This window comes from Mycteria americana, chromosome 21, assembly GCF_035582795.1.
Source record: "Mycteria americana isolate JAX WOST 10 ecotype Jacksonville Zoo and Gardens chromosome 21, USCA_MyAme_1.0, whole genome shotgun sequence".
NCBI classification, from domain to species: domain Eukaryota; kingdom Metazoa; phylum Chordata; class Aves; order Ciconiiformes; family Ciconiidae; genus Mycteria; species Mycteria americana.
Genome location: NC_134385.1, coordinates 1334892 through 1360567, shown reverse-complemented (window position 1 = coordinate 1360567; position 25676 = coordinate 1334892). Strand labels below are relative to the sequence as shown.

At 51.8% G+C, this 25676-nt stretch overlaps 2 protein-coding genes across 3 annotated transcripts; both read right to left on the bottom strand.

Moving 5' to 3' along the window:
• Positions 1 to 175: 175 nt before the first annotated feature.
• Positions 176 to 23158, bottom strand: STK40 (serine/threonine kinase 40). 2 transcript variants are annotated; one of them, XM_075522094.1, is made up of 12 exons: positions 23033 to 23158; positions 15162 to 15274; positions 12995 to 13114; positions 11899 to 11984; positions 11256 to 11399; positions 10025 to 10252; positions 9126 to 9178; positions 6128 to 6243; positions 2763 to 2907; positions 2275 to 2394; positions 1195 to 1279; positions 176 to 394 (listed from the first exon to the last, which is right to left on the bottom strand). In XM_075522094.1, the coding sequence occupies exons 3-12, from the start codon at positions 13104 to 13106 to the stop codon at positions 176 to 178; spliced, it is 1308 nt and encodes a 435-aa protein (XP_075378209.1). In that variant the 5' UTR covers positions 13107 to 13114; positions 15162 to 15274; positions 23033 to 23158. The 2 variants fall into 2 exon arrangements, with proteins under 2 accessions (XP_075378209.1, XP_075378208.1); XM_075522093.1 differs by lacking the exon at positions 15162 to 15274 and having other exon boundaries at positions 23033 to 23123.
• Positions 23159 to 24586: 1428 nt separating this feature from the next.
• LSM10 (LSM10, U7 small nuclear RNA associated) lies at positions 24587 to 25666 on the bottom strand. The gene is made up of 2 exons (XM_075522208.1): positions 25633 to 25666; positions 24587 to 25146 (listed from the first exon to the last, which is right to left on the bottom strand). The coding sequence occupies exon 2, from the start codon at positions 25137 to 25139 to the stop codon at positions 24768 to 24770; it is 372 nt and encodes a 123-aa protein (XP_075378323.1). The 5' UTR covers positions 25140 to 25146; positions 25633 to 25666; the 3' UTR covers positions 24587 to 24767.
• Between the last annotated feature and the right edge of the window lie 10 nt (positions 25667 to 25676).

Genomic DNA, 25676 nt, shown 5'->3' with positions numbered 1-25676 from the left:
TTTTTCAAAAGTCTTCTCCCTCCAGAGCGAGTGTGAGTGCGTGTCCCTGAACAGAGCTCAGAAGAATTGCTACATTATTCTCCATCACGGGACACTGGTATTGCTGTTGAGCTGTAGTAGGCGACGTGAAAGGCAGACTGCAGGATGGTGCTTGTGCTCTCGGATGTGTGGGAAGCTACTTCCGAAGGTACCTCTGGGCCAGGATAGCTGCGTCCAAAGGGTTCATGGGCTGGGCGTCATGGCCCAGGCGTCGCACCGGGGGGATGTTCCCGAACTGCCGCTTCTGTAGGAAGCTCTTGGCTTCATGCAAGGTGTTCTTCTCCTCAGCCAAGAGCAGCTGCTGCCTCATGTAGTTCTCGAACTCGTACTGCGAGCACTCCTCTGTCACCTTCACCTGCCAGAGAACCACCCCGTCAGAGACACAGCAACAAGCAACAGTCCCACAACTCCTCTCCGATGGTCCCGAGCTACCACGGGATAACTGGAGTCTTAATGCAAGAACTGGACCTGCTGCCAGGCATACAGGCAGGACTCCCCACGAGTCACTAGTGCCACCAGGAACAGAGGTCTGGAAACCTCAGTGGCTCTGTCCTGACACAGCTCATCCCAACCCTGCCAGATATTCAGGGGCTGCAGCTGTTTGACCTCAGTTCTCACATCCCCCCCAAGCCCTGCGGAGGGATTTCTGATGGCAACATCGACTGCGGCGTTGCAGGCAAAAGCTGTCCCCAGGCAGTGAGGTCACCGGCCACCACTTCCAACACAAAATACGCTGGCAAGAAAACAGGATGTTTGCTCCCATCGCAGAACTCACCAGGGAGGCTGAGCCAACATCACTACCTCCTCCCGGCTCTCCCAGTGCCTGTGAGCTCTCAGCTGCGCGCGAGGGAGTGAGCACTGCTCGGAGAGGAGCAAGCTGCCCCTCAGCCAGCTCCGGGGCCAGCGAGCTCACTTCCAGGCAGCACGGCCAGCTGGATGGGACTCCTGGTCCCAGCAGCATGAGCCTTTCCTTCCACTGCACAAGATGGCGATGGACTCGGCCGCCTTGTAGAGCAGTGGCCACAGCTGGGTCCTCACCACCCTCCCCTCACCAGCTTGGGGGTCACAAGGGGCTGCCATCTCTTTCCATTACAGACAGACCTGGCACGGGGCACAGAAAAGCAGTTCCATGGAAAGGAAAGTAGGAAAACCTACCTCTTGGGGGTTTTCAGGGTTAGCCACTTGGTCATCGATGTCTGGCACCACTTGCAAAGGGCCACTCAGCGAGGACATAGACTGCCTGCAGGGAGAGCACAGCATCAGGGACCTGGAGCATGGCCCCAGCTCGCCCACCCTCACCCAACACCCTGGCCAGGGCAATCCTGCCGGGCTGGCCATGGCTGGACACCAGCACGTGGCACAGCGCTGTCTGGATGCCACACCAGCTACTGCTACTAAAGGATGCTATTCCAAATTCAATTTCCCTGGTATGAAATCATGTTAAAAATCCCCAGAGCTGCCTTTTTTTGTTTTTAAACAGGATGTGGAACTCCAACTCTTGCATAGGTAGGAGAAAAAACAGCCACAGCTCCAAAAATCACAGACTTCACTGCTGACTCAACAGGCAGCACAAGAACTATGGCCAGGCATGCTGTGCAGCACAGACAGAAGGTCATGGGACTGACAAGAGAGGGCTGCAGCAAGCAAACACCGCCGGCATCCATTTCTGCTGGAGCGTGCTACTGGAATCTCATCCCAGTTGGTTCATGCCAGTCCTGGAGTCAGATTTACCCTCAAAAGGCATCCCTGCCCTGCACGTGTGGTGTCCCCACCTGTAACAGCATCTCCTGCTCTTCCCCTCTAAGATCTCATGCCTGCTTTTACTTAATGGATAACGCAGTGCTAATTACAAGCTTGCAGGAAGTGTCTGCACTTGGCTGCATCTGTTTGTACATGTAAGATATTCCTGATCATTAAACTTTCTTTAAAAATCAAAGCTGGGGAGCACGAGGGGGGCACAGCAGCAAAGGCCCTCCTGTACCCCAGTACTGTTTCGTAGCGTTATTGCTTTACAGACTCCAACCCTGGTCACAATGACAAGCGTTTGTATGGGCCACTCCGGCTGTATCCATCAGCAGACACCAATGGTTGAGACACAGGATTTAAAGACTTTTTTGCAGTTCTCACAGATCATCCTCTGGTGTCCTGTTTGGCAGCAGTCTGCTGGCTGCAGCTGGAATAACACAGCCTGCAGCCAGAGACGCCATGTTCCTGTCTCTCTCCTCTTGCACATACCATGATGCTATGATGGAGCTGAGAGAATCCAGCACTTCAGAAGCTGTCAGACGCTGCTGCGGATCCAAGACCAGCAGTTTTCGGATCAAGCACACAGTGTTTTCTGAGACCCGTCCATCCCTGGGAGAGAGAACACGTGGTGAGCCCGAGTGCACGAGGGGGGCAGAGGCAGCAGCAGGATGGACATGCTGGGAGCACAGGTCAGGAACTAGAGGAGGACCATTGCTCTGACCGAGAAACCCCAGAATTACCCAGGAGGTTGATTCCCTGTCCCTGCAGCATGGGGCCTTTCTCACCTTTGCACAAGATGTCCCAGCTCCGCTACTGCTTCCTTGGTGTCTACTGCATACAGTCTTTGTTCTCATTACTGCTGCGACCCTCAGGGGCTTTGATTGAAGCCCCTCCAGCTCCGGCTGTCCCAGTAAGGCCCGGAGCACCGCCCGCACAGGCACTAAGAGAAGGGCCTCCCCGGGACAGGCTGTACTCACTCAGGGATGGTGTACTCGGCAGCCTTGATTTTGCGGAAAAGCTCTTGAGGTATGCTGTCATAGAAGGGGAACTGGCCATAGAGCATGGTGAAGAGCACCACACCCAACGCCCACATGTCACTGGGTTTTCCACGGTACGGCCGTCCTGCGGGGAGCAAGGAGAGACAAAAGCAACAGGCTTTACGACACTGCTCACCTCTGCGGCCCACCATCAGCAGTAAAGGCACTGAAGCAACCTCTGCATGTGATCCTTTTTTCTAAGCATTAATCAAAAATGCTCAAGACCTCCTATTGCAAGAGACAAAGAACCTCTTTGAAAGGTGCATCCCCTGCGAATAAGCACATCGTTCATCTCCACACAGGTGTCTTCCCTTTCCCTACAGAGCAGGGCTATCCCTGCTGAATGGCCGTGATGTGATCCGAGAGCATCAAGTGATCAGAACCACTGCGTACTGTGCTGGAGTTCACGCTTCCCTCCCCTTCGCCATCCCTGCAGACCGCTGCCACCGGGAGCCCCTCAGCCTCGCAGGCTCCGCAGATGCGCCTTGCTGCAAGTCTGGGTAAAGGAGAAGAGAACTTAAGGGCCAGCGAGCACAAGGCACAGGGAGGCAGGAAAGAAACCCTGAGAAGAGCAAGTGCTCCTCAGGTGAAGAGCGGCCCAAGATTAACACCAACCTCACCACCCTGCCTGCACCAGAGATTGGCGTGGAAATGCAGATTAAGACTCTCCACACCCGGCTTAGATCGAGCCCATCGAGATGGGACTCTGCCTCTGGGACGGATCCAGCACACGGCCACTGGAGCCTGCTCGGAAGCCGTGGAGGGCGCAGGAAGGTGCCTCCCCTGCGCAGAGGCATTCCCAAAAGCTGCTGTGGCCCCAGCACGCTCTGGGAGCCGCTCGATGGAAACGCTGCTTTAAAGCCCCTTCGATCGCACAATAAATCAGCAAACAGCAGCATGCATGAGGGTCAAAAAAATTAAACTCCAGTGCTGTACCACAGCATAGGACTGAGGGAATGACTTCCTCTGACTCACGCAGTGAGTCACTGCTGCAGCATTTGTTATTTGTACTAATTATTCTTTGCTTTATATGCTCAAAAAAAGGCACCTCTCCCTCCTCCTCCAGCTTTTCCTGTGGTGACATTTCAGCAGCCATAAAATGCAAGCCATCCCTTAGCAGAAGACAGCTTCTTCTGGAGACCTAAAACAATGATTAATTCTTCAGGCGTTTTAGCTTCCTCTTGCACAGGAGCATTAGCAATACAGACAGAGGGATGCTCAGAGTCTGAAGGTGGTGGTGAAGCCTGGAATGTCCTCAAGTAACTTTTCCCTCGATGCTTGGAGGGGAACTGCAGACTGAGCCATTTTGGAAGAGCATTTTCAAGAGCACAGGGTCAGGCTGCACAAACACCCGACGGGGAAGGGCTATTCGCAGAGACGTCAGAGCCAGAGCGCAGTGCGATTGCACCCGAAGGTCAGTCCAGGAGGTGCCACACAAGATGCAGACCTGTAACTAAGGCTGCTCTTTGCAGGGTCTTGAACAGCCTCAGCTGTCAGGGAAGTCAGCAAAGACAGCCTGTTCAGCGCCCTGGGGTATGTGGACTACAGACCGGCCAGTCAATCCACCAAGAGAGCTGTTAGAGGAAATGCGGGCGTTCGCAGCCGAGCTGTGCTGGCAGGGAGGGTAACAGGGCTGAAGTCCAGGACAGAACGGTACCCCGGACGAGCTGGAAGGAGCAGCTCCATGCAGCCTTTACCAGACGCCAGCCACTCGAGCTGCAACTGCTCCAAGCTCCTGGAGAGCAGTTGGCTCATATCATCCATCTGGTTACAGGGGCCTCAGGATATCCTGCAGAACAGGAAAGGCCTGCAAAAAACACGTTCCACTTCCCCGCCTGCCTCTGCTCCCTTCCTGGCTTACTCCTGCCCAGGAGGGAAGCAGCCTCAAACCTGCCTGACAGATGACGTCGGAAGCGCTCGGCTACATTTACTGCTGCTGCCTGTAAACCTGACAACAAACGTACTGAGGGGAGTCCACTGGGTCTGGAAATTTCAAGACTAGTTCCCTCTGAGGGCATTTCTGAAATACAATAGCTCGGGATATCATAAACGAATAACTCAAATCTTCAGAGGTGTTTTCAGTATTCTAGATGTTATCCTCACACAAACAAATGCGATAGGCCGGCAAGGATTCTGGCTTTCACACTAGCTACATGCACACCAGCAAGTGGTGCTGCCCAACGTACAGAAAACAGTTGGTGCTGGTGATCTACTGTCCAGTTTTAGGCAGTTTCCCATCGTCCCAATGCTAGGTCGGCTCTGTGGATGGGTAACCCGTAGCAGGTGGGATGCATTACGGGTGATCTTGGGCTGCATCCTGCAGTTCCGCTCCATCCAAAGGGAATTTTAGCTGTGCTCACAAGGAGTACTCCGCAACATGAGCTAATGCACGATAACTGGAGTCTAGAGAGATGCTTCAGATGCACAGTCCCAGCTGTAAACACACCCTTCAACACTAGTCCAGCTCACCTGGATGAGAAGAAAAAACAACCCCCAAAATGATGCCTCGGTCACTACACTGACAAACAGGACAACCACTGCCTGCGCCGCTATTGCCAGCACAAAAGCTAGTAGAGCAGCAGACCTTAGAGCTCATGGAAGAGAAACCTCCTGAAGCAACTAAACAGACAGAAACCACATCGGTTGCTGAAAGTCCCATGCACTGGAAACAGTTAAAAGGTGGGAGGACATTAGGGAAAGCTGTTCTTTGCCAGACTTCTGCTTAAAGCCTCTGCTGGAGACAAGACACAGCCCAGACAGACTGCTGGTCTGCCCTGGCATGATCATTTCTTTAAGTAACTCCCCTCAGTCGGCCCAGAAGCCACCCAGAGGGTCAACAGTTCCCTTCTGGAAGCAAGCAGGAGCTGCAGCAACTGCTCCTCTTGGTGTACAGCCTGGAATAAAGTGACATTATGGTGGGATTGGACCGATTGCCTCTTAGGCCTAGGGATTTACCTGCAGCTTAAGTGAAGCCTCAGGAACAAGATTCAGACGTGAGAAACAGAACATCTTGTCTGCAGTCAGACTTATTTAGGAACAGGCAGGGAGCTTTTAATTTGCTTTGAAGTTCAAACTAGCCTTAAGAAAAAAGTCACACTCGCTCCTTCTCTCCATACCTTCCCAGTTGGAAAAACAGACCAAGTCTCATAACTGGACCCTAATTAAGAGGCTCTCACAGAAGGCAGGTTACATATGGGAACAGAACTAGGTGGTTTTCATTTATGGTCAAAACCCACAAATAAACTAAACCAGTGTCAAGTGTGGGGGCTGTGAACTCCCACCAAGGGCTGAAGGGGGTTGCCTACCGCTAAGCACATCTGGGCTGATGTAGGCAGGGCTCCCTCGCTGGTCTTTCAGCAGGTCATCTTCACTCACGAGGTGCTTTCCGAGACAGAAGTTTGTTATGGTTATTCGATGAGTCCTGGGGAGAGTCAGAAGGCACCAGTGAACAAAGACCTGCATGGGCCAAACAGCACAAACAGAGGAAGTTCACACCAAAACAGAGGTGTGGCTGTGGGGCTTTTTGGGAAGCTTGAAGTGCTGGGAAAAGACAAGCAGAGCTGTAAGATCAACTCCATCCCGACAGGGAGGGATTCCACATCTGTCAGCGTGGCTTGCAAGACTCTTACAGGGGGAGTGAGAGAATCTCTTTTACAGCTATGGACAAAGTCTACATCCAACCTGAGTGGCACGTGGAAGCATGGCTGTAAGCACAGGGTGCTCGCAGAACTTGCCCGCCTTGCAGCCACACAGCTGCCTTTTGGCCAGCCTCCCAGGAGCAGACCGACAGCACCCCAGCACCAGGATCTGCGCTTTCGCGCTTGCTGACAGTTGTAGGGTGTCAGTGTTAAGAAAGTTTATTTTAACAGCTGATTCTCCCCTACACTTCCCAACTACCATTTCTAAAGGCATCTTCTCCACAAAATATTTTGTGGAAGCCGAGGTAAAATACCCCACAGGAAGGATTGCCCCACGCCGGCCCTCCATGCACTGTTTGCTTACGCGTCACCAGCAGATGAGCTACAGGACCTTTGATCAGGTTCAGCTTAACCACTTCTGTGTTTCCCAACAGTCCCACAGCAAGACTCTGGTGGCAGTTTTACCTGATCTGCAGGACTATTCTTCCCATGAAAGTATGCAGAACAGAGAAAGTCTAATCAACATCAAGAAACCTGCTACACTGAAGTACTTCCAAAAAGGTGAGAACTGCAGGTACATGCAATTTCTGTATTAAGATACCCCTACTTCTCCATGGAATTGCCAGCTCCAATTAAGGAATTTTTCAAGGGAAAGTGAGCTCATTCCAAAATTACTACCACATTTAATCTTCCATGTCACTCAGATAATTTGGATTTTAACATACAACTTAAAGGACTGAACAGGAAAACACTGTCTAGAAGATTTCTATATTCTTGAAAAGTACTACACAACTAGAGCCCGAGAACATGAATTAAGTCAGTCAAAATAACAAAAAAATATTTCCAGCAAATCTAACAGACAAGTGAAATAAAACCCAGTGTGGGTTTTCAACGGAGAGTTGATTATTAAGACAGACAGACTTGCATTTAAGAAGTGTCAGCTTCAACTGTCAAGAGACTTCCCTGGCTGAATAACAAGCTGCAGGATTTGTTAAAGATTTAAAAGACTAAGTGTTCTAAAGGACACTAAAACGTTCAGGGTTGCTTGGCTTTATTTAGTCACTGAAATTTGATCTAATCTGTAATCTACTGCACTGGCTAATTGGAAACCTTGCGAAGCTTTAACGTCCGCACCTCACAGGGGACAACGTCTGAGGGATCTTCGTTAGTCCAGGGTGTAACACGCCTGGTTCGGACTTTGCAGTGATATGTAGCTACCTTCACTCCCGCACCAACAGAAAAGACCTGGCTCTTTTGTGAGCACGGCTGGAACAGAACAAACATTTCTGATCAGCCCAGATGACTGGCCCTCTCCATGGTGATCTATTCTTACGCCTCACCCACCCTTTCATATGACTCACTGCTGTAGAGGCTACAGTTTTTCCTCACCAAAGCTGATGGTCTTGCTAGTAAAAAGCAAAAACATAGCATGTGATACAAAAAATGACTTTGGCAGGTGTGTTCACAAAGCTTCAAATACTTCCCCTTTCCTGCTAGTGGGGGCCCCTTGTGCAGCTCTATCAGTGGGATGCTCCACTGCACACTTTGCCCAGAAAAGAAGGGAAGCTCTGGGGGGGTCCTTTAAAGCAGCAACCTTTGGCTGCGTCTTCCTAGCCTGAAGGAGAATCAAAGAAGCCAGCAGAAGACAAGACATTTATCTTAAAGCAGCTCTACAGAAAGGACTTAAAACAATTTACAGGTGGCCCTGAAAACACTAGCTGCTGTGTGTGTGGGGGGGGAGTCAAGAAGTTCAACCTCAGTAGGTAAAATCTGTTTGCTTTCAAACAGTGTTAGGGAGGAGGAAAAAAAGCAAGACCACAGTGAACCTGCGTGCTTTGTACAGACTCTGGAAGTCTGCAGACTGAAAGCCTTCCAGTTTTTTATTCATTCCACAGAAAACCAGACAGTGTGAAAAGACAATGAATTCCACTCATTCTTAAAGTTAGTGCAAAATGTTTAGCCAGTAATGTAATACTGAAGGACACAGCATAGTATCTGGACTGGAACTAGCTTGCCAACTACATAACTATACCACCCAAGACCCAAAAATACTCCAAGGAGCCACCAAGCCAAGCGCACGCTACCACCAGCTGCCTCTCACTTGTGCTGAACTCATGCCCCACTGACGCTGTCCGCTCTGCTCCGGCGGGCTGGTCCCTCCTGTGTCCGCACAGCATCCAAGACATGTTGGACATCAGTGCATTAGAAACCGAGGCTTGCATCAAACCAGCTAATGGGAACAAGGAAGCTATTTCAAGCACAAATACAGACTAGACAGAAGAACTTTTGTTTAGGTAAGTAAGTATTTTACTGCTAGCAAGAACACAGCAGTGCAACAGTCAAAGATTTAACACTGCTGTGATGATAGGACAGACTGCAGTGTTGGGAATTCCTTTAGCACGATGGAAAGTGAATTATGTGAACGGAACTACTAACTACATTTTAATCTTTTTTTTTTGTTAATATGTAAAATAAGCATTTCTCTTGCAGGTTTCTGAATTACTGTAAAATTTAGTTTTCAGAAGTTAGAATCCAAAAAAGAAGTGCTGATATGGGGTCACCAAGCTTGGTGGAAGAGTGAACTGTCTAGGTTGGGCTCAATTTCCCTGCTTCAGGGAAGAAACAGAAGACAACTGCCAGAACAGCAGCTCTCCAGCAGACTTACCTTTTGTTTAGCACCATGTTTCCTAGTTTCAAGTCTCTGTGCACAATATTTTTCTGTAAAATATATAATAGCATAACATGAGCAAAAGCATATTTGTTATAGAAGTACAAATTTGATACTTGGACAAAATCACTAAGTATCTTTTGAAATCACGTCATCTTCCTTCTCAGAAATAACCTAGATCAAGGTTTCAAGTCAGGTTGCATCCTGGGTACTTCGTGCACTTCATTTTCGATTCTGGTCAGAAGGACAGAATAAGCAAATTTGCTACTTTGAACACACAGACAGACTTGACTGAAACTAAGAGGCCCAAAACTTAAGTGTCCAGGCTCAGTAAGACCAATATGATGAGCATTTCCTCAAAAGAGATATGCTTCATCGCTCTGCCAAGGAAGGATGGGTGTCCCTTGTCACAGGGTAAGAAGTCAAACATCGGCAGAATCTATTTTTGTTACAAGAATTTCTAGTTCATTGATCTCAGACTTGTAGCTTGAGGTTCTGATCTCAGAAATCAATTCTTACATTGTGATTTATTTTGCTTCAAAAGGAAATAGCTTGAAGCATTTCCTGCATTTGATTAGCCTCTGCTCTCCTCTTCAACCACCCCTTTCTGCGGCGAGTAACACTGTAGTTCACCTGATCTGCACTTAGTCCAGCTGGCCCCTCTCCACAGTCAACAAATGCTACGTTATCATCAAGAAACTTGAGGGGAGGGGAAGGGAATGCTCTTTTATGGCTTGGGGCATGAGGTCTTACGCAGAACACTGTTACAGGGAAACAGCTGAAATATCCATGCTCTGCAACCTTGCCACTGCCTGCACAAGGAAGTTTTAAAACATCTATTATACTAACGTGGGAAAACACTCTTCCAGCCCTGAAAGGGATAACAAAGATCTTACCTTATGTAATGCTTCTACCACTCGTACCACATCATAAAATATCACTACCGTCTCCCGCTCACTGAGTCTCTTCTCTTTAATGACATAATGCTGCAGATTGATCAGATCTGCTGTTTTGTCACTAAAATCATGAGCACAGAGACAGTCTAACACAAGACAAATGCGCTTCTTCATTTTTCTGACCATTCTATTGGCTTCTAGATCTTCTATAATTTCACAAGCTCGGTCCTACAGGGAGGCAAACAAATGAGCAATAGTTCAGGGAAGCTATCGGGCATATGTACTTACATACACTAGAGAATAAATAACTACACGGTGATCTCAAAATAAGCAAATGCAATCATAGTGCTTGATCTTTGCCCCGAGTTAGGATTTCAGAAAGAAGATACATGACCTCTACTTACAGAAGCCCGAGAAAGTCCATGCTGTTTGACTATATGCATTTATCAGCACTGATACCGTTTACATACGGACAGACACCTTTAGATAAAAGCTAGAAAAACTCTGCGGTGGCAGACTGTGAATACTAGGGATCCAACACATTATTGATGAGAAGAACAGAAATCTTAAGACACAATTCGCAGTTCTTCCATAACATTAAACAGGACACAGCCGAGTTGGACATTTGGCTTATTTAAGACACAGTACAGATGGCCTCAAATGAAAGGTCTGTTGACAAAATTTAACCAGCAAGCAAGGCAATACCAACCTCCAAACCAGTAATTCCTATCAGCCCATCACCTCCATAAACAGCTCTGAAGGTATTAACAGCAGCGCAATTCACTCACGTGAGACATTGATCAGCACATTGATTAGTGTAACTTGCTGAAACAGTTTCTTGACAATTTGGCCCCTCTTACAAGTCATCATAAATCAGCAGAGAGACTGGAAAGCATCAGTTCAGTTCTAAAGGGTGCTCTATGGGCACAAATTCATTTGCCAGTGAAGCAGCTATTTTCCTACTTGAAGGGGACGCTACTGAGCGCCTGTCCCATCTTTGAACGTTCTCACATCTCCCAAATCCCAAACCCCGTTACATCCCACTTAACTCTCAAAAGCCCCTGCCACAAACTTGCTTGTTTGAAGCAGCAGCAGCGGTTAATGCCAGCAGTGTGCTGGTACTTCTTTACACACAAGAACGGGGTCAGCATGAACTGTGCATTAAACAAAAGCAGCTCAAGCCAATAGCAATTACTGGCATTCTCCCAACCTGGATGGCGACCGGTGGTACCTGAAAGAGCCCGTGATGATGAACCACTCCTTCCTGGTTGTGGAGCAGGGAAAGGAGAGAATACTCTGTGTGCAGCAGCATCTTGCCCTGTCGTTCCTCCTGGGTTTCTATTCCTTTATCACCCCTTTCTTCTAAGGTGAGAATCTTCAGGAAAAGGGAAAAGACCTTTACAGCTCCCAGAAAAACCCAAATGCCCCCAAACCTCTCTCACATTTTAGGTGTTCACATGTGTTTAACAGCTGATGTAATTGCTCTGATGTTTGCGTACTTGCCACAAACCTGTTTGAACTAACATCTGCGCAGAATGCATAGCATGAGCTTGATTAACACAGAAAAGCTGCTCAGGGGGCTTTTTGCAAATATCCCAGGTGATTTTCCCTCTGGATCCACCCCCATTTTAGGCACAGCAGAGCAGATCAGAGGGCTCCAGGAGAGCAGCACAACAGCCACAGAGGCCTCATCTCAGGGCTAATCTCGACACCAGATCTACGCCTGGCAGAACTGCCCTGCCGAGGGGAAGTTCCAGCAGCCATTTTCGACAGTGCACTGGTTCAGCCTACACCACACTCTACTGCAAGCACTTCTGTCGCGAGAGCTAAAGTTAAAGAGCCCTGAAGATCTGGAAGCCCTGCAGTTTGCTTACCTTTAGCTGATAAAAGTCATCTGTCCCATCCTTTCTTGCCAAACACTGAACAATACTTGGCACAGGGGAGTTACCTAAACGTGGACCTAACAGCACAAAGCAAAAACAGACTTGTTTTCCTTTAAGCAGCAATGACTAATTCAGGGTTACATCAGTATGCAAGTGTCACGCAGTTTACATTAGTTTAAACTGAGTTCCTTTTTTTCAGGAGACTAAGCGCGTTTCCACAAATCACAATCTAAAGAAAAAAAATGGTATTGAATTCAAACCTTTTTGGACAATGTTTCATTTGTTCACTGGAGAAACATTTAACAGAAGCCCACACAGGGCAGAGCTGTTTTCAGAAGTTCAAATTTCTGCATGCCTGAACCATACAGCTTTTACATTTACTAGCAACACCCATGGCAACTGCTATTACCACACCTCTGAACCCAACTGCCACCTCTGCAGGGACTGCTCAGGTACACCGATTAGTCCAAATTTCAAGTTAACATACAGTCTCCGCTCTTCGGTTTAAATCCATCAGCTTCCAATTTATTGTCCATTGGTCTCCACTGCGAAGTCCATGGTTTTGACAGTTTATATAACTAGTTCTGAACTATTCTATTCGTGTTATACAACTATTCTAGCAACTCCCAAGAAGTAGTAGAGTGGTCTTGCCTTGGCACATAGCACTTATAATGGCCACTAGTGCATTATTAAGTTGCCTACGTGCTGATTTGACAGCATATTCCAGGCAAGCAGGGCTGAACATCTCCCCAGAGCTCTAACCAAAATGTCCCCTGAATGAATTTGCTCTTTAACAAAATTCAAGAATGTAGTTTAGGGGAAAAAAAAAAATAAAAGGGTAGAAGCAAGGGCTCATATTGATCTTAAAAGCCATGCCTGCCTTGCTATGTTAGCATTACAAACCTCCTTAGCTTGACTAGCTGCAGAAGCTCCAAGGGCTGCTGCTCTGCTACGTCAAGTGAATTGCACTCTGAGGTAAGATGCTGAATTACACATCTGCTTTGCCTCATTTCACAGTGCCTTTTCTTTTCAGTTTTGCAATCAGTAGCTACCTTGAAAACTGAAGAAGAAAACCCTCCCTGCTTACCTAGTATGAAAGGGCCCGCTCTCTTGGCATTATTTCCAGAAATCCCTGTACAAAGAGCTTTTGCCTTAGTGGATGTTTCCCCAGCTCCTCTGTCTGATGCTCGCCGCTTCATCCTCGGCTCTTGAAAGAGAAAGAAGATCACAGCTGATGAGCAATTCAGTTAATTTCTTACACTATCCCTTACTTCACACTGGAAGGCTTTCACCTACTGATGCGCTCGTGTCTCTGCCTCCTTGTGTTTCTACAAAACAGCTATGGCTCATTACTGATAGACCAGTTGTGGGTTGGAGGCTTAATGCGTTTTTCAAGGTATAAATCAGCCTCATTATTCAAAGCAACATTTCCTAGAACAGTTGTTTGAGAGACATAGTGGAACAAGTCAAAATAATTAAAGCTCGTTTTACAGCAAAAACAAGTTTGCTAATTAACATATTCCAAAAAACTCTGAAAGAAAATGCCTAAATTATCCTTTTGTATGGGTGTCTACTACTGATTCAGCCTATGGACTTTTGTGGGTTCCTTCACTGAGGACGTCCCACTAGGCACTGCAGCCAGCTCACCAAGTAACTCAGAAGGCTCAAGTCTGTTCCTCAAACAGCCAAGAATACACAGAACTACCTGACCAGAAATATGAACAATATCTTTCACCTTTCCCAGCAAGGGCATAGAAGACTGAAACATGTTATTGTGAGATTCAGTTAATTTAACAATAACTTTTTTCAAAAATGTATTTTCAGTCTTAAAAGAAGTTCCCTCTCTCTCTCCTTGTACTCTTTAGGCTCTAACTTTTTTATTAAGTCTCCATCTATCTACATCCAACGCAGCTGGATTGAGTCGAACACCTGAAATTTGAGGCCAACATATAAAACTATCACTTCAGTCTCCACGTGCAGAAGTGATGCTTTGTTTAGAATTAACACAGTTACCTGCCTTTAATGGATACTCCAATGAAAGGAAACACTGTGGTGCCAGCCCATGTGCTCTCTTGCACTACCACTCCGTGCAAAGAACATTTTAATCTATTAAATGCAAATCTCATGCTTTGCATTCAAGTATTTATTCAAGGTCCAGACACCACTACAATCCAGCACAAACAACTAAAAGCTCGACTAACTCCTACTTATTCACGTATTGCAGAAAATCTGGTTCCCAGCATGCATGTTCTGCTGCTCAGAAATCTAAAGAGAATTTGAGGCAGTATCGCAGAACCAATACCTAAAGGGCCAAATAAATTCAAGTCTCTGTGACCAAAACACTTCTTCCCCAAAGGAAAGTCTTGTTTCAGTTTAGCAGGAAAAGAACCCTTGCGATTGCTGCCAGGCTAGCCTTCACACGCTGCATGCTCCCTGCAGGCATAAGTCAGCTCCATCAAACTGAAGCTTTGTTTCCAATACACCTCGTCTTCACCTTTATCTCTTGGAAAATAGTTTCAAAGACTTTCACAAATATCTAGACATTAAATGGTTGTGCTCTAACATTTCAAAGTTTTTTTTTTTTTTGAGGGGGGGGTAGGGGAGAGGAAGAACTAAGCACAGATCCATTTTCTTACTCTGAGCAAGTCAAAACCAAGCCCTGGTAGTCTTTCCTTAAGATGTTACTACAGCAGACTGGGAAAATATTTTTGGGGTTGTACTTATTTGTTTTAAAAAAGTCCCAGTGTTTCACCACGTAAGAGACTGATAAATCACCATACTTTGAATGAAGTTTACCCTCTGGCAGTCCCACCCTTTCTGTGGACAGAAGCGTGATCTCATTGCATTAATTCACCTAGCAGTACCTGTCACCGAGATCAGAGATAGCAAGAGAGATAAGATGAGAAGTCTTGCAGCAGACTTTGCATCCCTGCACTACCGACTTCCACCAGCCGTTCAGATCTCCGACAGAGAACTGTTACCAGGCCCAGCCAGCTAACAGAACAAAGTCCTCAGCCCCATGTGCTCCTTGTTCTGTTCATTCCGCGGCCCTGACCTAATATTTGGTTGTGCCTTATAACATTCTCCATTCCTTGCAACATCATCATCCCTGCTGGAAATGTATGAGTAAGATTTCCACTGGAGAAACCCCACTGCACAGAAACTCTGAGATAATGACCGTTGTGCAATCTGAGCTGGATAGGAATCGCTGGTGCAAACGGCGTTATCGTAAACAAAATAATCTGAGGACTCACGTAGTTCAGCATCAACTGTATCTTTACTCTTCTTCCAAACTAGGTTTTCCAACGTCTCAGGAGACAGGAGTCATCACCTTGGAGAAGGCTGGATGGTCGAAAGGTCGAGGACTCTGTAATGTGAAACGAGATACACTTGATGCTGTGGTTCTGGATTATTCTTGATTACGATAACGTGGTATGCACCAAAACTTCTGCAGCTTGAAACATCTGTGTTTATTTTGGCTTAGAAAAGGCCTGAAGCTCCTGATATCACATGAGAGAATAAAAGGGCTCTTGAAGTTCAGTCCCCAAAGAGTCACAGACGCATGGCCCTGCACAGCAAGACAAACACAAGCGTCAACGATCTCAAAAGGCATTCTGTGAGGCGAGACAGACCTTCAGAGCAGAAACAAACACGTTCTCCATTTTAACCTCCACCACGTGGTACTAACTTGCCTGTTTTTAACAGTATTTTAAATACATCCAAGTTAGCAACAGCGCCACAACAGAATCTTCACCACTGGAAGCAATTTTTAATCATGGTAAGAATTAACGCTTGAAGTCTGGACTTCAACAGAACAATTTCTGCAAAAGGCAACGAATACCATTGAGTTTTATTCTTATCAAATGCCCACTGCAAGGTAATTCCTCTTTACAATTCATACTCAGCCTCTTAAAAAAAATAATCAAACTAATTCAACTCAAATTCAGTACAGCTTAATAGTTCATCTGGTCCCATTTAAAGGGAGAAATTTAGGATTTAAATCGGACACTCTAAAATTGAATCTATACCACCTCTACCCAATGCTTAAAGTTTAATCCTCAGATGTTGCACATGTTACACGTTTGTTAATCCAAGCTGGTTTACTTTACCAGTATCCAGTTAGGTCAACTTAAAAATGCAAAAGGAACATTCTGGATGGAGGAGCCGAACTCCCAACACCACCCAAAACACAACGCAGTATTATCACCCGGTCCTGGGGATCTGCAAACATTGCTGGAGATCTTTCTGAATTAAAGTACCGGCGCTATGAATACTTTGATGAACAACGTTCGGAGCCTGCTCTAGGCAGCAGGACCCCGCAGCAGGACGCCCGGTCAGGCCGACCCGTGCCGACGGCGCGCAGGCAGCCCGCGCACCAGCTAGCCAGCACTTTCGGTATGAGTCGTCTTGGCACTGAGAGCGAGCAGAGGTGTCCCAGCCCTACCGCTGCTTAAAGGACATCCACCAACTTAAATATCACAGCTGCAGCACAGAACACTTGTAAGAGCAAGCGAGAAAAACACCAACATAAATGGGTACTCAACTATTAAAGACAATCCTGTGACGCTCACGGCACCGTCTACCCAGTCCCCTGGCTCCCTACGCAGTTCCTGCTGCTTGGGCTGCACCGCGAGGGTGGTAGAGCCCACCAAAAATCTCAGGGGCCTGTAGCAGCACCCAGAGGGTTTGCAGGTGAGCACTTCGGGCTCCTCTGAGACTGGAACGAAGGTTGGTCGGATGGAAGGAAGGTCCCAGAGCAAAAGGAAGAAAACCAAGGGCAGCTGCTGTGAAAAAGCAGGCAGATTGTTCCCTTTCCTGCACATTGTGTAAGCCCAATTAGAGCAAGGGAATTGGTCAAAAGGGCACAGACTTCCTTGTGTAAGCCTCCCGCAGAACGAGCAGCCATCCACTAGGCACAGGGCTAAAAATGGTATTTTAAGGAAAATCTTAAAACAAGAACAGCAATGCAGAAGGCACACCCCGCCACCGAGCCAGCGGGTGTTTTCTACCTGGAAATTCATTTCACCTTGGCTTGAGCTGGGCTGATACAAAACTCTGATTTCAGGGGGCTTCACTACTAGAAGTACTCGCAACGTGAAGCTGGTATTGCTCAGACATCAACAGCTGAACTATATCCTGGAAGAACAAGCTTTAAATAAGTTTTAGACAAAAGCCATAATAAACTGGACAGCTTAAAATGACTCCGCAGCTGTAAGTGGAAACATGAGGCCACAGAAGCCCTTAGCGCTCAGACCCGGAGCGGGACCCATTGCGAGACGGGGGTCCCGTCCCACGAGCAGCGTGTGCTGAAGCTATCTGCCACCCGCCCGCGGGCCCCGGAGCACCCCCGGCCTCGCTGGCCCCTGGACACACGCTGGCCACAGGAGCCCCGCCAGCCCCAGAAGCTCAGCTGGAGGGACGCTGGCAGCGTCACTGCTCCTCTGCCTACCGTGTTCAAACAGCAAACGAGCTGCTGCTTCGTGTCCTGCCCCTAGTGCCGCCGAGCAGCCGAGCCTTCCCCGGACAGGCTTGCTCAGAGCACACAAGAAGGGATTACTGCATGGCACAAGGATTTCCTCCTCGCACACAACGAGCAGAGGGCAGATAACCACTAAGTGGAGTCCCACACACGAACTGGTTACGCTGCAGCACAGCTGAGATTTAAAATAGCCCAAAGTTGAGAATTTAGAACATTTCCATGAGAGGCGGCGTGCCTTGTAAGGTCAAAGAGCATCCCCCCAGCCCCTGCAGCAACGCCTCTGTCTACAGGACAGCCGGGACTTTCCAATTCTTAAGACTGGAAAAAAATAAAAATCATTTTAACATCAACAGGACCAGTCTCAAGTGAGAGCATCCGACATTTCTGCAAAGAACCAGAACAAACTCACTTATCCCTTAAAACACTCCATCCTAGGGACAGGACCGTAGATACTGATGTGGTGGGTTCACCACCCCCTCCACTAAAACCCAAACTGTACAAAGCGATCAAACCACCCCCGCTCCCTGTCCTACCATCTGTAACAAAAACGGTCTCTCTCACACAGCAATGAAGTTACAAGTCTAGCACAAAAATTCAGTACTTAATTTTAACGTGATGCATGCAGTGTATCAAACATCTTACTGGAGAAAGTGTCTAAAGCTTCTTACTGTGCTAGCTATGACTTTAATAGAATTATTAATCAAATAATGTGGAGACCTAGACTTAACGTCTTTTAATTACGTAGCTTAAGGAAATTGTCTAATTCCCAAGTTACTGCCTGATGTTCCAGTGCCCAGCATAACAACAAAGAAAAACAAGAGAGGAGGAAACGGACCTTTTCATCTCAGGTTAAAGAACAAGCAGGTCCTGCAGTCCCGCAGCCACAGCTAACAGCCAGGAAAAAAAGTACCTTTGGGGCGTTAACAGGATTACTCAGCAGCACAGAAACTAGTTAAGACACTGGAGCAGCTGATACAACCTCCACAACACTTGCTGTTGTTTTATCTTGCAACAAGGGGACAAAACGAGTTAGTCGGTATTTACACTTTCTAGTGTGATGACTGGCAACCCTGATGGCGTCCCACCCCGCTGCCGCAAGCGAGCTGATCTCTGCCAGCAAGGCAATGGGATGAGCTGGCAGCTGGGAACCAGCAGCAGATGATGGAGCCCACCAGCATCTGCTGGAAGCTCAGGGCTACCGAGGACAAGCTCCTTCAGCAAGGAGCTCCCACCATTAAAGGAAACCTGCCTCTGGGAGCCCAGGTGTCGCGGGAGCAGCTCCCAGGCAGCCGAAGGAGCGGAGCTGTGGCCGCTCCCGCTCGCCCCGTCACCAGCACCCCGGCACCTGAAACCTGCCGGTCGCTCCTGACCTGGAAACGCTGCAGATGGAAACAAGACAGGGCTGCGCGGGAGTCGCAGGCAGGGCTGCCAGGCTGCCGACTGGGGCACGCGCGCCGGACAAATGAATCACCGCTCCCCGGGGCCTTCGTCACCGGGCTCCAAACCTCCGCGGCGGAGAGGTGGCACCGCAGCTGGGCCCACCGGGCGCTCAGCTGCCCGGGGAAGCGCGGTATTGCTCTGCACTTGTGAATCACCCGTCTCCCACCCCAGACAGGAAAAGACCTGCCACCCAACACAGCAGCGTTTCTGCCCAGCTCTCTCTCCTGCGAGCCAAATGCTGCAGCACTTGGGACAAAGCTGGAGACCTGGTCCAAAGGTTTTTGTCCCGCTCGCCCTCTCCGCTCTCCTCTCAGCCAGCACGGGCCTCAGCTTTTGCAAAAATGAAGCTAAAAAAATTGATTCGAATGAGCAGTATCAGGCTGCACCTTTTACCACCTAAACAACACACTGGGCAGTATTTATCAGTGAGGATTAATCAAAGTTCACATTTAAGCCTAGCTCATGGCAAATTCCAGCTCACAAGAAGCGATGTTGGACATGACCTAAAAACCTACATGAACACTAACATTAAGCAAGGAAAACCTCGAGTATGGTCCAGCTTCCCAGCACGGGAACAAGCAGGTCGGTATCGCTGCAAGAAGCAGCAACCCTCGAGCATTACCACGTGCCTTCCCCGGGCAAACCCAGCTAGGGACAGCTCAGACCCGAGTCATCAGCGCTCCCAGGGACGGAGGCTCGATTCCCATTGGAAAAGCTTCCGTGAGAACAGGCGGAGTTCAGATCAGCCAGGCCTGTGGAGGAGTCTCTGGCTGGGGGATTACAGGGAACGTTTGCCGGGCAGATCCCAAGCAAAGCAGGCGTGCGGGAAGGAGGAGCTGCTGCAGCCAGGCGCAGGGGCAGCCGGGGTGGGCTCCCCTCCCTCTGCAAAGCACTGTGGTAGATTCACTATACAGGAACATTAACTTTACTGAAGGCTTTGGAATTTTAACCGTTCTGCGAGAGAAGTAATAATAATTTAAAAAAAGCCCATCAGATGACTCAGAGCCACCAGTGCAACCCATGTACCGCTGTGCAAGCCCTTCCGGGAAGGGAAGCCTTCTCCAGAAACAGAGGAGCCCTGACTCAGAGATTTCTTGGAAACGTGCAGAGACTCATTCAAGCTTCTTCCCTAAGCAAGAAGTTCACTTAAAACCAGACGCAGAGTTTCTCTGACCCAAGGAGAAGGAAGAATCCCGAGATGCCAGTGCAGCACACGGGGCTGGGACACCCCCATGCCATCAGAAGGCACCTGGTAAAGTACGAACTCGCCGAGCAAGCCACGCTTCACAAGCTGGGAGACACGAACATCTCCAGCAGCCCATGCTGAACCGACCCACTAGAAAACCTCCTTGCTCAGCCCAACCTGCTCATTCGTTTAATCCTGGGTACGCGAGCAAGGCACAGCCAGCACTTGGGAGGCCGCAGTGCTAAAAGGGACACCTTGCCCACATCCCACACCTAGCTGTGGCCAATCTCCAACTTCTTGGGGACAAAAAAAGGCTTCCACAGGCCACGTCATACATCAGGGAAAGCAAATTCCTTTCTGGGCCCCCCAGGCAGCCAGGGAAACTCTGAAGCACAGGATTCCAGCAACATAATTACAGTGCAAGCAAGAAGCTGGGCTTTCTTTAAACCCTTCTGATGCATCAACACATGAGATAGCCAAGGACTCATCTCTGGGAGTTCCCTGTTTGGTTACATAAACACCAACTTCAGCTTAACCCTTTCACGCTGAAGCACAGGCCATATCCACCAGGAAAAATCCCCACTCCAGCCCAACATCCTCACGGCAGGGGCACCTACAGCAGAGCCCAGCGCAGGAGAAGAGCCTGGAAATCCGACTGCAGCACTCTGACAGCACCTGGGACTGCATCGCTCTCCCAGCACAGAGCCCAGCGCATGAGTTCCCGACCTTGGGCTGCTCCCATGAAGTCAGGCAGTCACTACCTTTAAAATCGCCATCGGGCGAGATGTGTATCGTATTGCAAGATTTTATTTTTCGTTTATAGCTTATGTTACTATGTACACTTAATATTCCATAAATCCACTGCAGCAGGACTTTCCTCATGCACACACAGATTACTGCATGACTCACACACGTGCTGACACTTTCTTTACAGTGAGGTGTGGTTGCTGTTTTTAACAATAATCTACTCATCTAGCCCTAACTAGATAGAAAGAAATATATTTAAGTTATCTACATATACTGCCATGCTAATGTTACTATCATTTGTAGCACAAAAGCACACCGACAGACACCGTAAGTTCACAAATGTGTACCCGACTAACAATAAAAAAGACTGTTTCACATAGAAAATTACAATGGGCACGGAGCCTTCTCCGGTCTAGCAAAGGCTCCCAGCTGGAGAGCTCCCAGGCACAAGTGAGGCGCACACTGTACAAGTCCAGAGCACCGCCGAGTCTCTGCAGACAGATAACACATCCCTTATTTAGGCTAAGCACAGCGGGCAGTTCAGGCAAAATCAATAGGGTTGTCCTTAATCAAACAGCAGCTAAGTGCCTACAAGGCTTCCCTACGTGGTTTCGAGAGGAGACGATTCTGTAATATCCTGAGGATAAAAAGCAGCTGAACATGTGGGTGCTTTTAAGTAATGCGATTATGTGACCAAACCATCAGCGCGGATGCCACAGAGAAACAATAAAAGGATGTAGCACAAACACTCCAGCACTGGGGAAACACATCCTGCACCCCGACCGCTACCGGCCCGGGGCCGTTTGCCGGCAGGTAAGCCTTACTCTGCCCCGTCCCTCCAGTTACACCCCGCCTGGGCCGCGGGCACCCTGCGGACCCGACCACCCTCCCCCTGCACCCAACTTGCGTCCCTTCCAGGCGGGCGGCAGAGGCACAGTAGCTCAGCCCCACCACACTGGGCACTGGCCTCTGCCGCAACTTCTCTACCTCCCCCCGGACACGGGATTACAGCCTGAGACTAGAGCCTAAGATGCCTAGCACACCTGTCCATAGCAGTATACGTTAAGCCTACACATTAAGACTCTAAACTAGCAAAGAACTGAATCATTGACACCAGCGCAGCACGTTCGCACCCACAGACACGGCAGGAGGAGGGAGCAGCCGGCCAGGAACACGACAAGCCCCAAACCCCTCGTGTCAGGCAGAGAAGCAGCGGGGCAACGATGCCGTGCCAGGGGCTCCCTCCAGCAGCAGTGCGAGACCTCCGACGCTCTCAGGTATTGCGGCAGCGAAGCTCCCAAAGGCCCCAGCCAAAGCCAACAGGTAACAGGAACAGGTTCTGAACGCAGGAAATCCCAAAGCATGCCTCCTTCTCTTCTTCAGGTGCGCTCGCGCAGGGAGGGCAGGCCAGGTTTCCGTAGCTAGCTCCGGCTGTAATACTTCATGGTCTTACTCATTCTCACTTAGAGGTACAACCTTCAGCTACTCACTGCTGAGACACGTGAGCCTCCGCCTCAGAACAGGGGTCCGAAACTACCGAATTAAGAAATTCCTGCCCAGACCGAAAGCGAAATCGGCACCGAACACAAGCTGTCCGCTCCCTCAGCGAGCCCCGAACCCGTCGGTGCGCTGCCAAAACAGCCAGGCTGCCCGCAAAGCCCAGACCCCCGGCGCTGTTACAGGGAAGAAAATCACCCCGGCGTTCTGCTAAGCCGTGTTTGTAAACCCCGCCCGGCCCCGCTACACCGAATCCCACCCCTGGCTGGTGAGCGGCCTGCGGCCGGGGCACCGGCCCGCACAGACCGGCCGGGCCGGCCCCAGGGGAACGCTTCCCGGCGCGGCCAGGGGCTCCGCGCCGACAGGCCCCGAGGCCCTCACGGCGGCCCCGGGCCGTCGCACACGCGCCGGGGACCGGCGCGGCAGCGAGCCCGGCCTCTCCCGAGACCTCGGCCGGAACCCTCCCGAGCCGCCGGCGGCGGGCGGGCTCCACCGGCCCTGCCGAGCCGCGGCCCCGCCGGCACCCCCGCCGCCCTGGGACAGGAGCCCGCCGGGAGGGCGCCGCCCCGGAGGCCCCGCGGGCTGCCGGCCCGGCACCACGCGGCGAAGCCTCCGCCGGGGCCCGGCGCAGAATCAGCAAGAACGAAGCGGCTCCCCGCAGCGCCCGGCCCGGAGCCGTCGGCGGCGCCTCCCGACCGCGGTGCCCCGGGCCGCCCGCCCGCCCGCCCCCCCCCCGCACAGCGGGACCCGGCTCGCCCGCGCCCGTCCCCGCTCACCCATGGCCCCGGGGCCGGCGCGGCCGCCGGCGCCTCCCGCAGCCCCACGCCCGGCCGCGGCCCCCGCTCCGCTCCGCGGCGGCGGCCACCTGACAACGGAAGTGACGCACGCGCCACCGCCCCCCGCCGCCGCCATCCCGCCTCCTGGCGGCCGCCGCAGAGATGGCGGCGGGGCCGCGGGGAAGGGACGGCGCTGATTGGCCGGCTGAGCCAGCGCCGGCTGTGATTGGGGGAGAGCCCGGGGACTGGGAGGGGACATTTGCGGCAGACTGCGATTGGTTGAGGCGCGGAGAAGAGAGGCAGGCAAGAAGCGAAGGCTGATTGGCTGGGGCGGGATGACTCCCTCCGCCGATTGGCTCCCGCTCCGGCCGGCGCTGGACGCCAAGGGGGTTGGTGGGCACGCGGGAGATTCGAACGCGCCGTGATTGGCGGAGAGGCGGGGGCTTTCCCGGCGCCACGGGCCGCGCCGCCCCGCGCCCCCGCCCCGCCCCGGGACCAGCCCCGCCGTGGGGCCCGCCCGGGGCCGGGGCGCTGGCAGGGCCGGGTGCCCCCGGGCTGGGCACTCCGCTCCCCAGCCACCCCTGCGGCCTCGCACGCCCCGCGGCAGCGCTCCAGCCCCAGGGCTCGTCTCCCGAGCGGGAAGCGGGGCCACGGCTTCTCTGAGAAACGCTCCTGCCCCAGCAGCCTCCCCGGTGCCCAGAGGCGCCAGGAGCCGCTCCCCGGGCTGGAGGCGTCCCCAGCCCGCCCCGGCTGCAGTAGGAATACGTGGTCCCGAGGCACACGCAGTTGCTTCCATGCAAGCTCCCCAAAACCACCCCCGTCTCCACCCGAGGGGCTCTTGGGGGGACAGCGAAGCAGCGGTGCTGCTCCCGGGGCTGCCCCGGAGCTGCTGACCGCTCCAGCGAGGCGCCCAGGCCCGGAGCCGTGCAAATGGCGGGCACGGGGGGAAGCCACCGCGCTCCGTGCCAGAGGAGGCCGGACGGCGCTGGGTAACAAAGGGGTCCCTGTAGGGACAGGATGAAGTCATCTGCTGACCGTGCAGCGCTGTCGGCAGACGCGCAGGGGGCCGAGGAAGCGCTGCAGAGCTTCGGGGAAGGGTGACGGAGGAGCGGGCAAGCGGAGGAGCCGGCGGCAGCACCAGCAGCATTCCCCGCATCCTGGGCAAAGCACCTTTGTGCTTTTCCAGGCGGACAGTGCTGCCCCTTCCCCTCCGAGCTCAGCCTCGCTCCGCTCTGGACGGAGCTTCGTCTCACCCTTTTCCTGTTAAACACTTTCAGAACGACGGCTGCCTAGCAGGAAGCCGAGAGGACAGACCACAACCAGCACCCTCCCCGGCTCAGGACCAGCGTCTCCGGCTCCTGCAGGCAGCAGTGCTGGCAGCAGCAGGGTCCTGGACCCTGTGAGCAGGGGAAGGCAAAGCTGTGGGCAGCAGGATGGCTGCGGCCGAGCAACAACCCCAGGCTGTGGCTTTGGCCAAAAGGGCTTTGTTTGGCCATCAGAGGAGGGACACCAGTAGCTGCCAACGGAATAGGAAATGAGCTGAGAGATCACAGACCCTTTTAAGCGGGGTTATTCATTCAAAAAAAGTAACCCTGCTCCCCCGCAGGCACTGGCCAGGGGAGCAGCAGAGCCCTGAGTCCCTGGGCGGGATGTCCGGGGCGAGGTGCGGAGGTGGCCAGCGGCCTGGTTGAAGGGGCAGGTCCATCCCGGCCCTGCTGCAGGCAGAGCCGCGGGCTCACTTGTGCTTGGCACGAGGGAACTCCTTCCTGCCCTTGTCACGGCCCCCGAAGTAGCGGACCCGGTGGATGGCCTGCAGCTGCCGCTCGATGGTGGCCCTGATGTCCACCTCGTCAGGGATGTGGACGTAGCGGATGTTCCTGCCGGTCACAAAGAGCTCGTCCAGGTGGGACACCGTGCCCTGCCTGTCCGTGAAGGTCACCTTGGCCAGCCGCACGTTCATGAAGGCGTCCACGTTGGTGACGCGCCCCGTGGCCGTGCTCTCGTCGCGGAGGTCCACGGTGGTGACGTGGCCGTGCAGGCCCTGCAGCAGGATGACCAGGCTGTTCTCGGCGATGGTGCGCTCCTTGACGGAGTGGCTGACCTCCATCGCGCGGCTGCGGTGGGGAAGAGGGAGACGCCGTGCTGTGCCCCGGCCGGGCGCCCGCCGCCGCGGAACCCACCCTCCTCACCTCGCACGCCTGTATGCACACGTACCACCCCTCGCACACCCACCCGCACGCTGCCGCTCTCCCAAGTCACTCGCACTCTCCACGTGCCCCCCCTTGCACGCCTGGGCCCTCCCTGCCCGCTCCCCTTGCACGCTCGCTCGCACACCCCCCCTCTCCCGCCAGTCGCTCGTGCTCTCCATGTGCCCCCCCTTGCACGCACATACGAACCGTCCTCCCGCCCTCGCACGCTCACCCCCACGCCGCCTCCCCCCCGCACAGGGCTGCGCTCGCTGCCTCCTCCCCTCGCACACTCACACGCTGCCGCGCTGCCCTCGCGCCGCCCCCCCTCCTCCCCCCCCGCACGGGCGTGCGCCGCTGCCGCCCCGCCCCTTGCACACTCGCCCCTTGCACACTCGCCCATCGCCCACTCACCCGCCCGCCCCGCCGGCAGGAAGGGGCGGCCCCGCCTGCGCACT

Bases quoted from the DNA above. Each gene is read 5' to 3' on its own strand.
- LSM10 (XM_075522208.1), bottom strand. From the start codon at position 25,139: ATGGAGGTCAGCCACTCCGTCAAGGAGCGCACCATCGCCGAGAACAGC.
- STK40 (XM_075522093.1), bottom strand. The intron at 10,253-11,255 runs GTACCACCGGTC...GCCTCCCTGTAG, and splicing joins ATCATCACGGGCTCTTTCAG to GACCGAGCTTGTGAAATTAT. The intron at 1,280-2,274 runs GTATGTGCAAGA...CTCTCCCTGCAG, and splicing joins AGCTCCATCATAGCATCATG to GCAGTCTATGTCCTCGCTGA.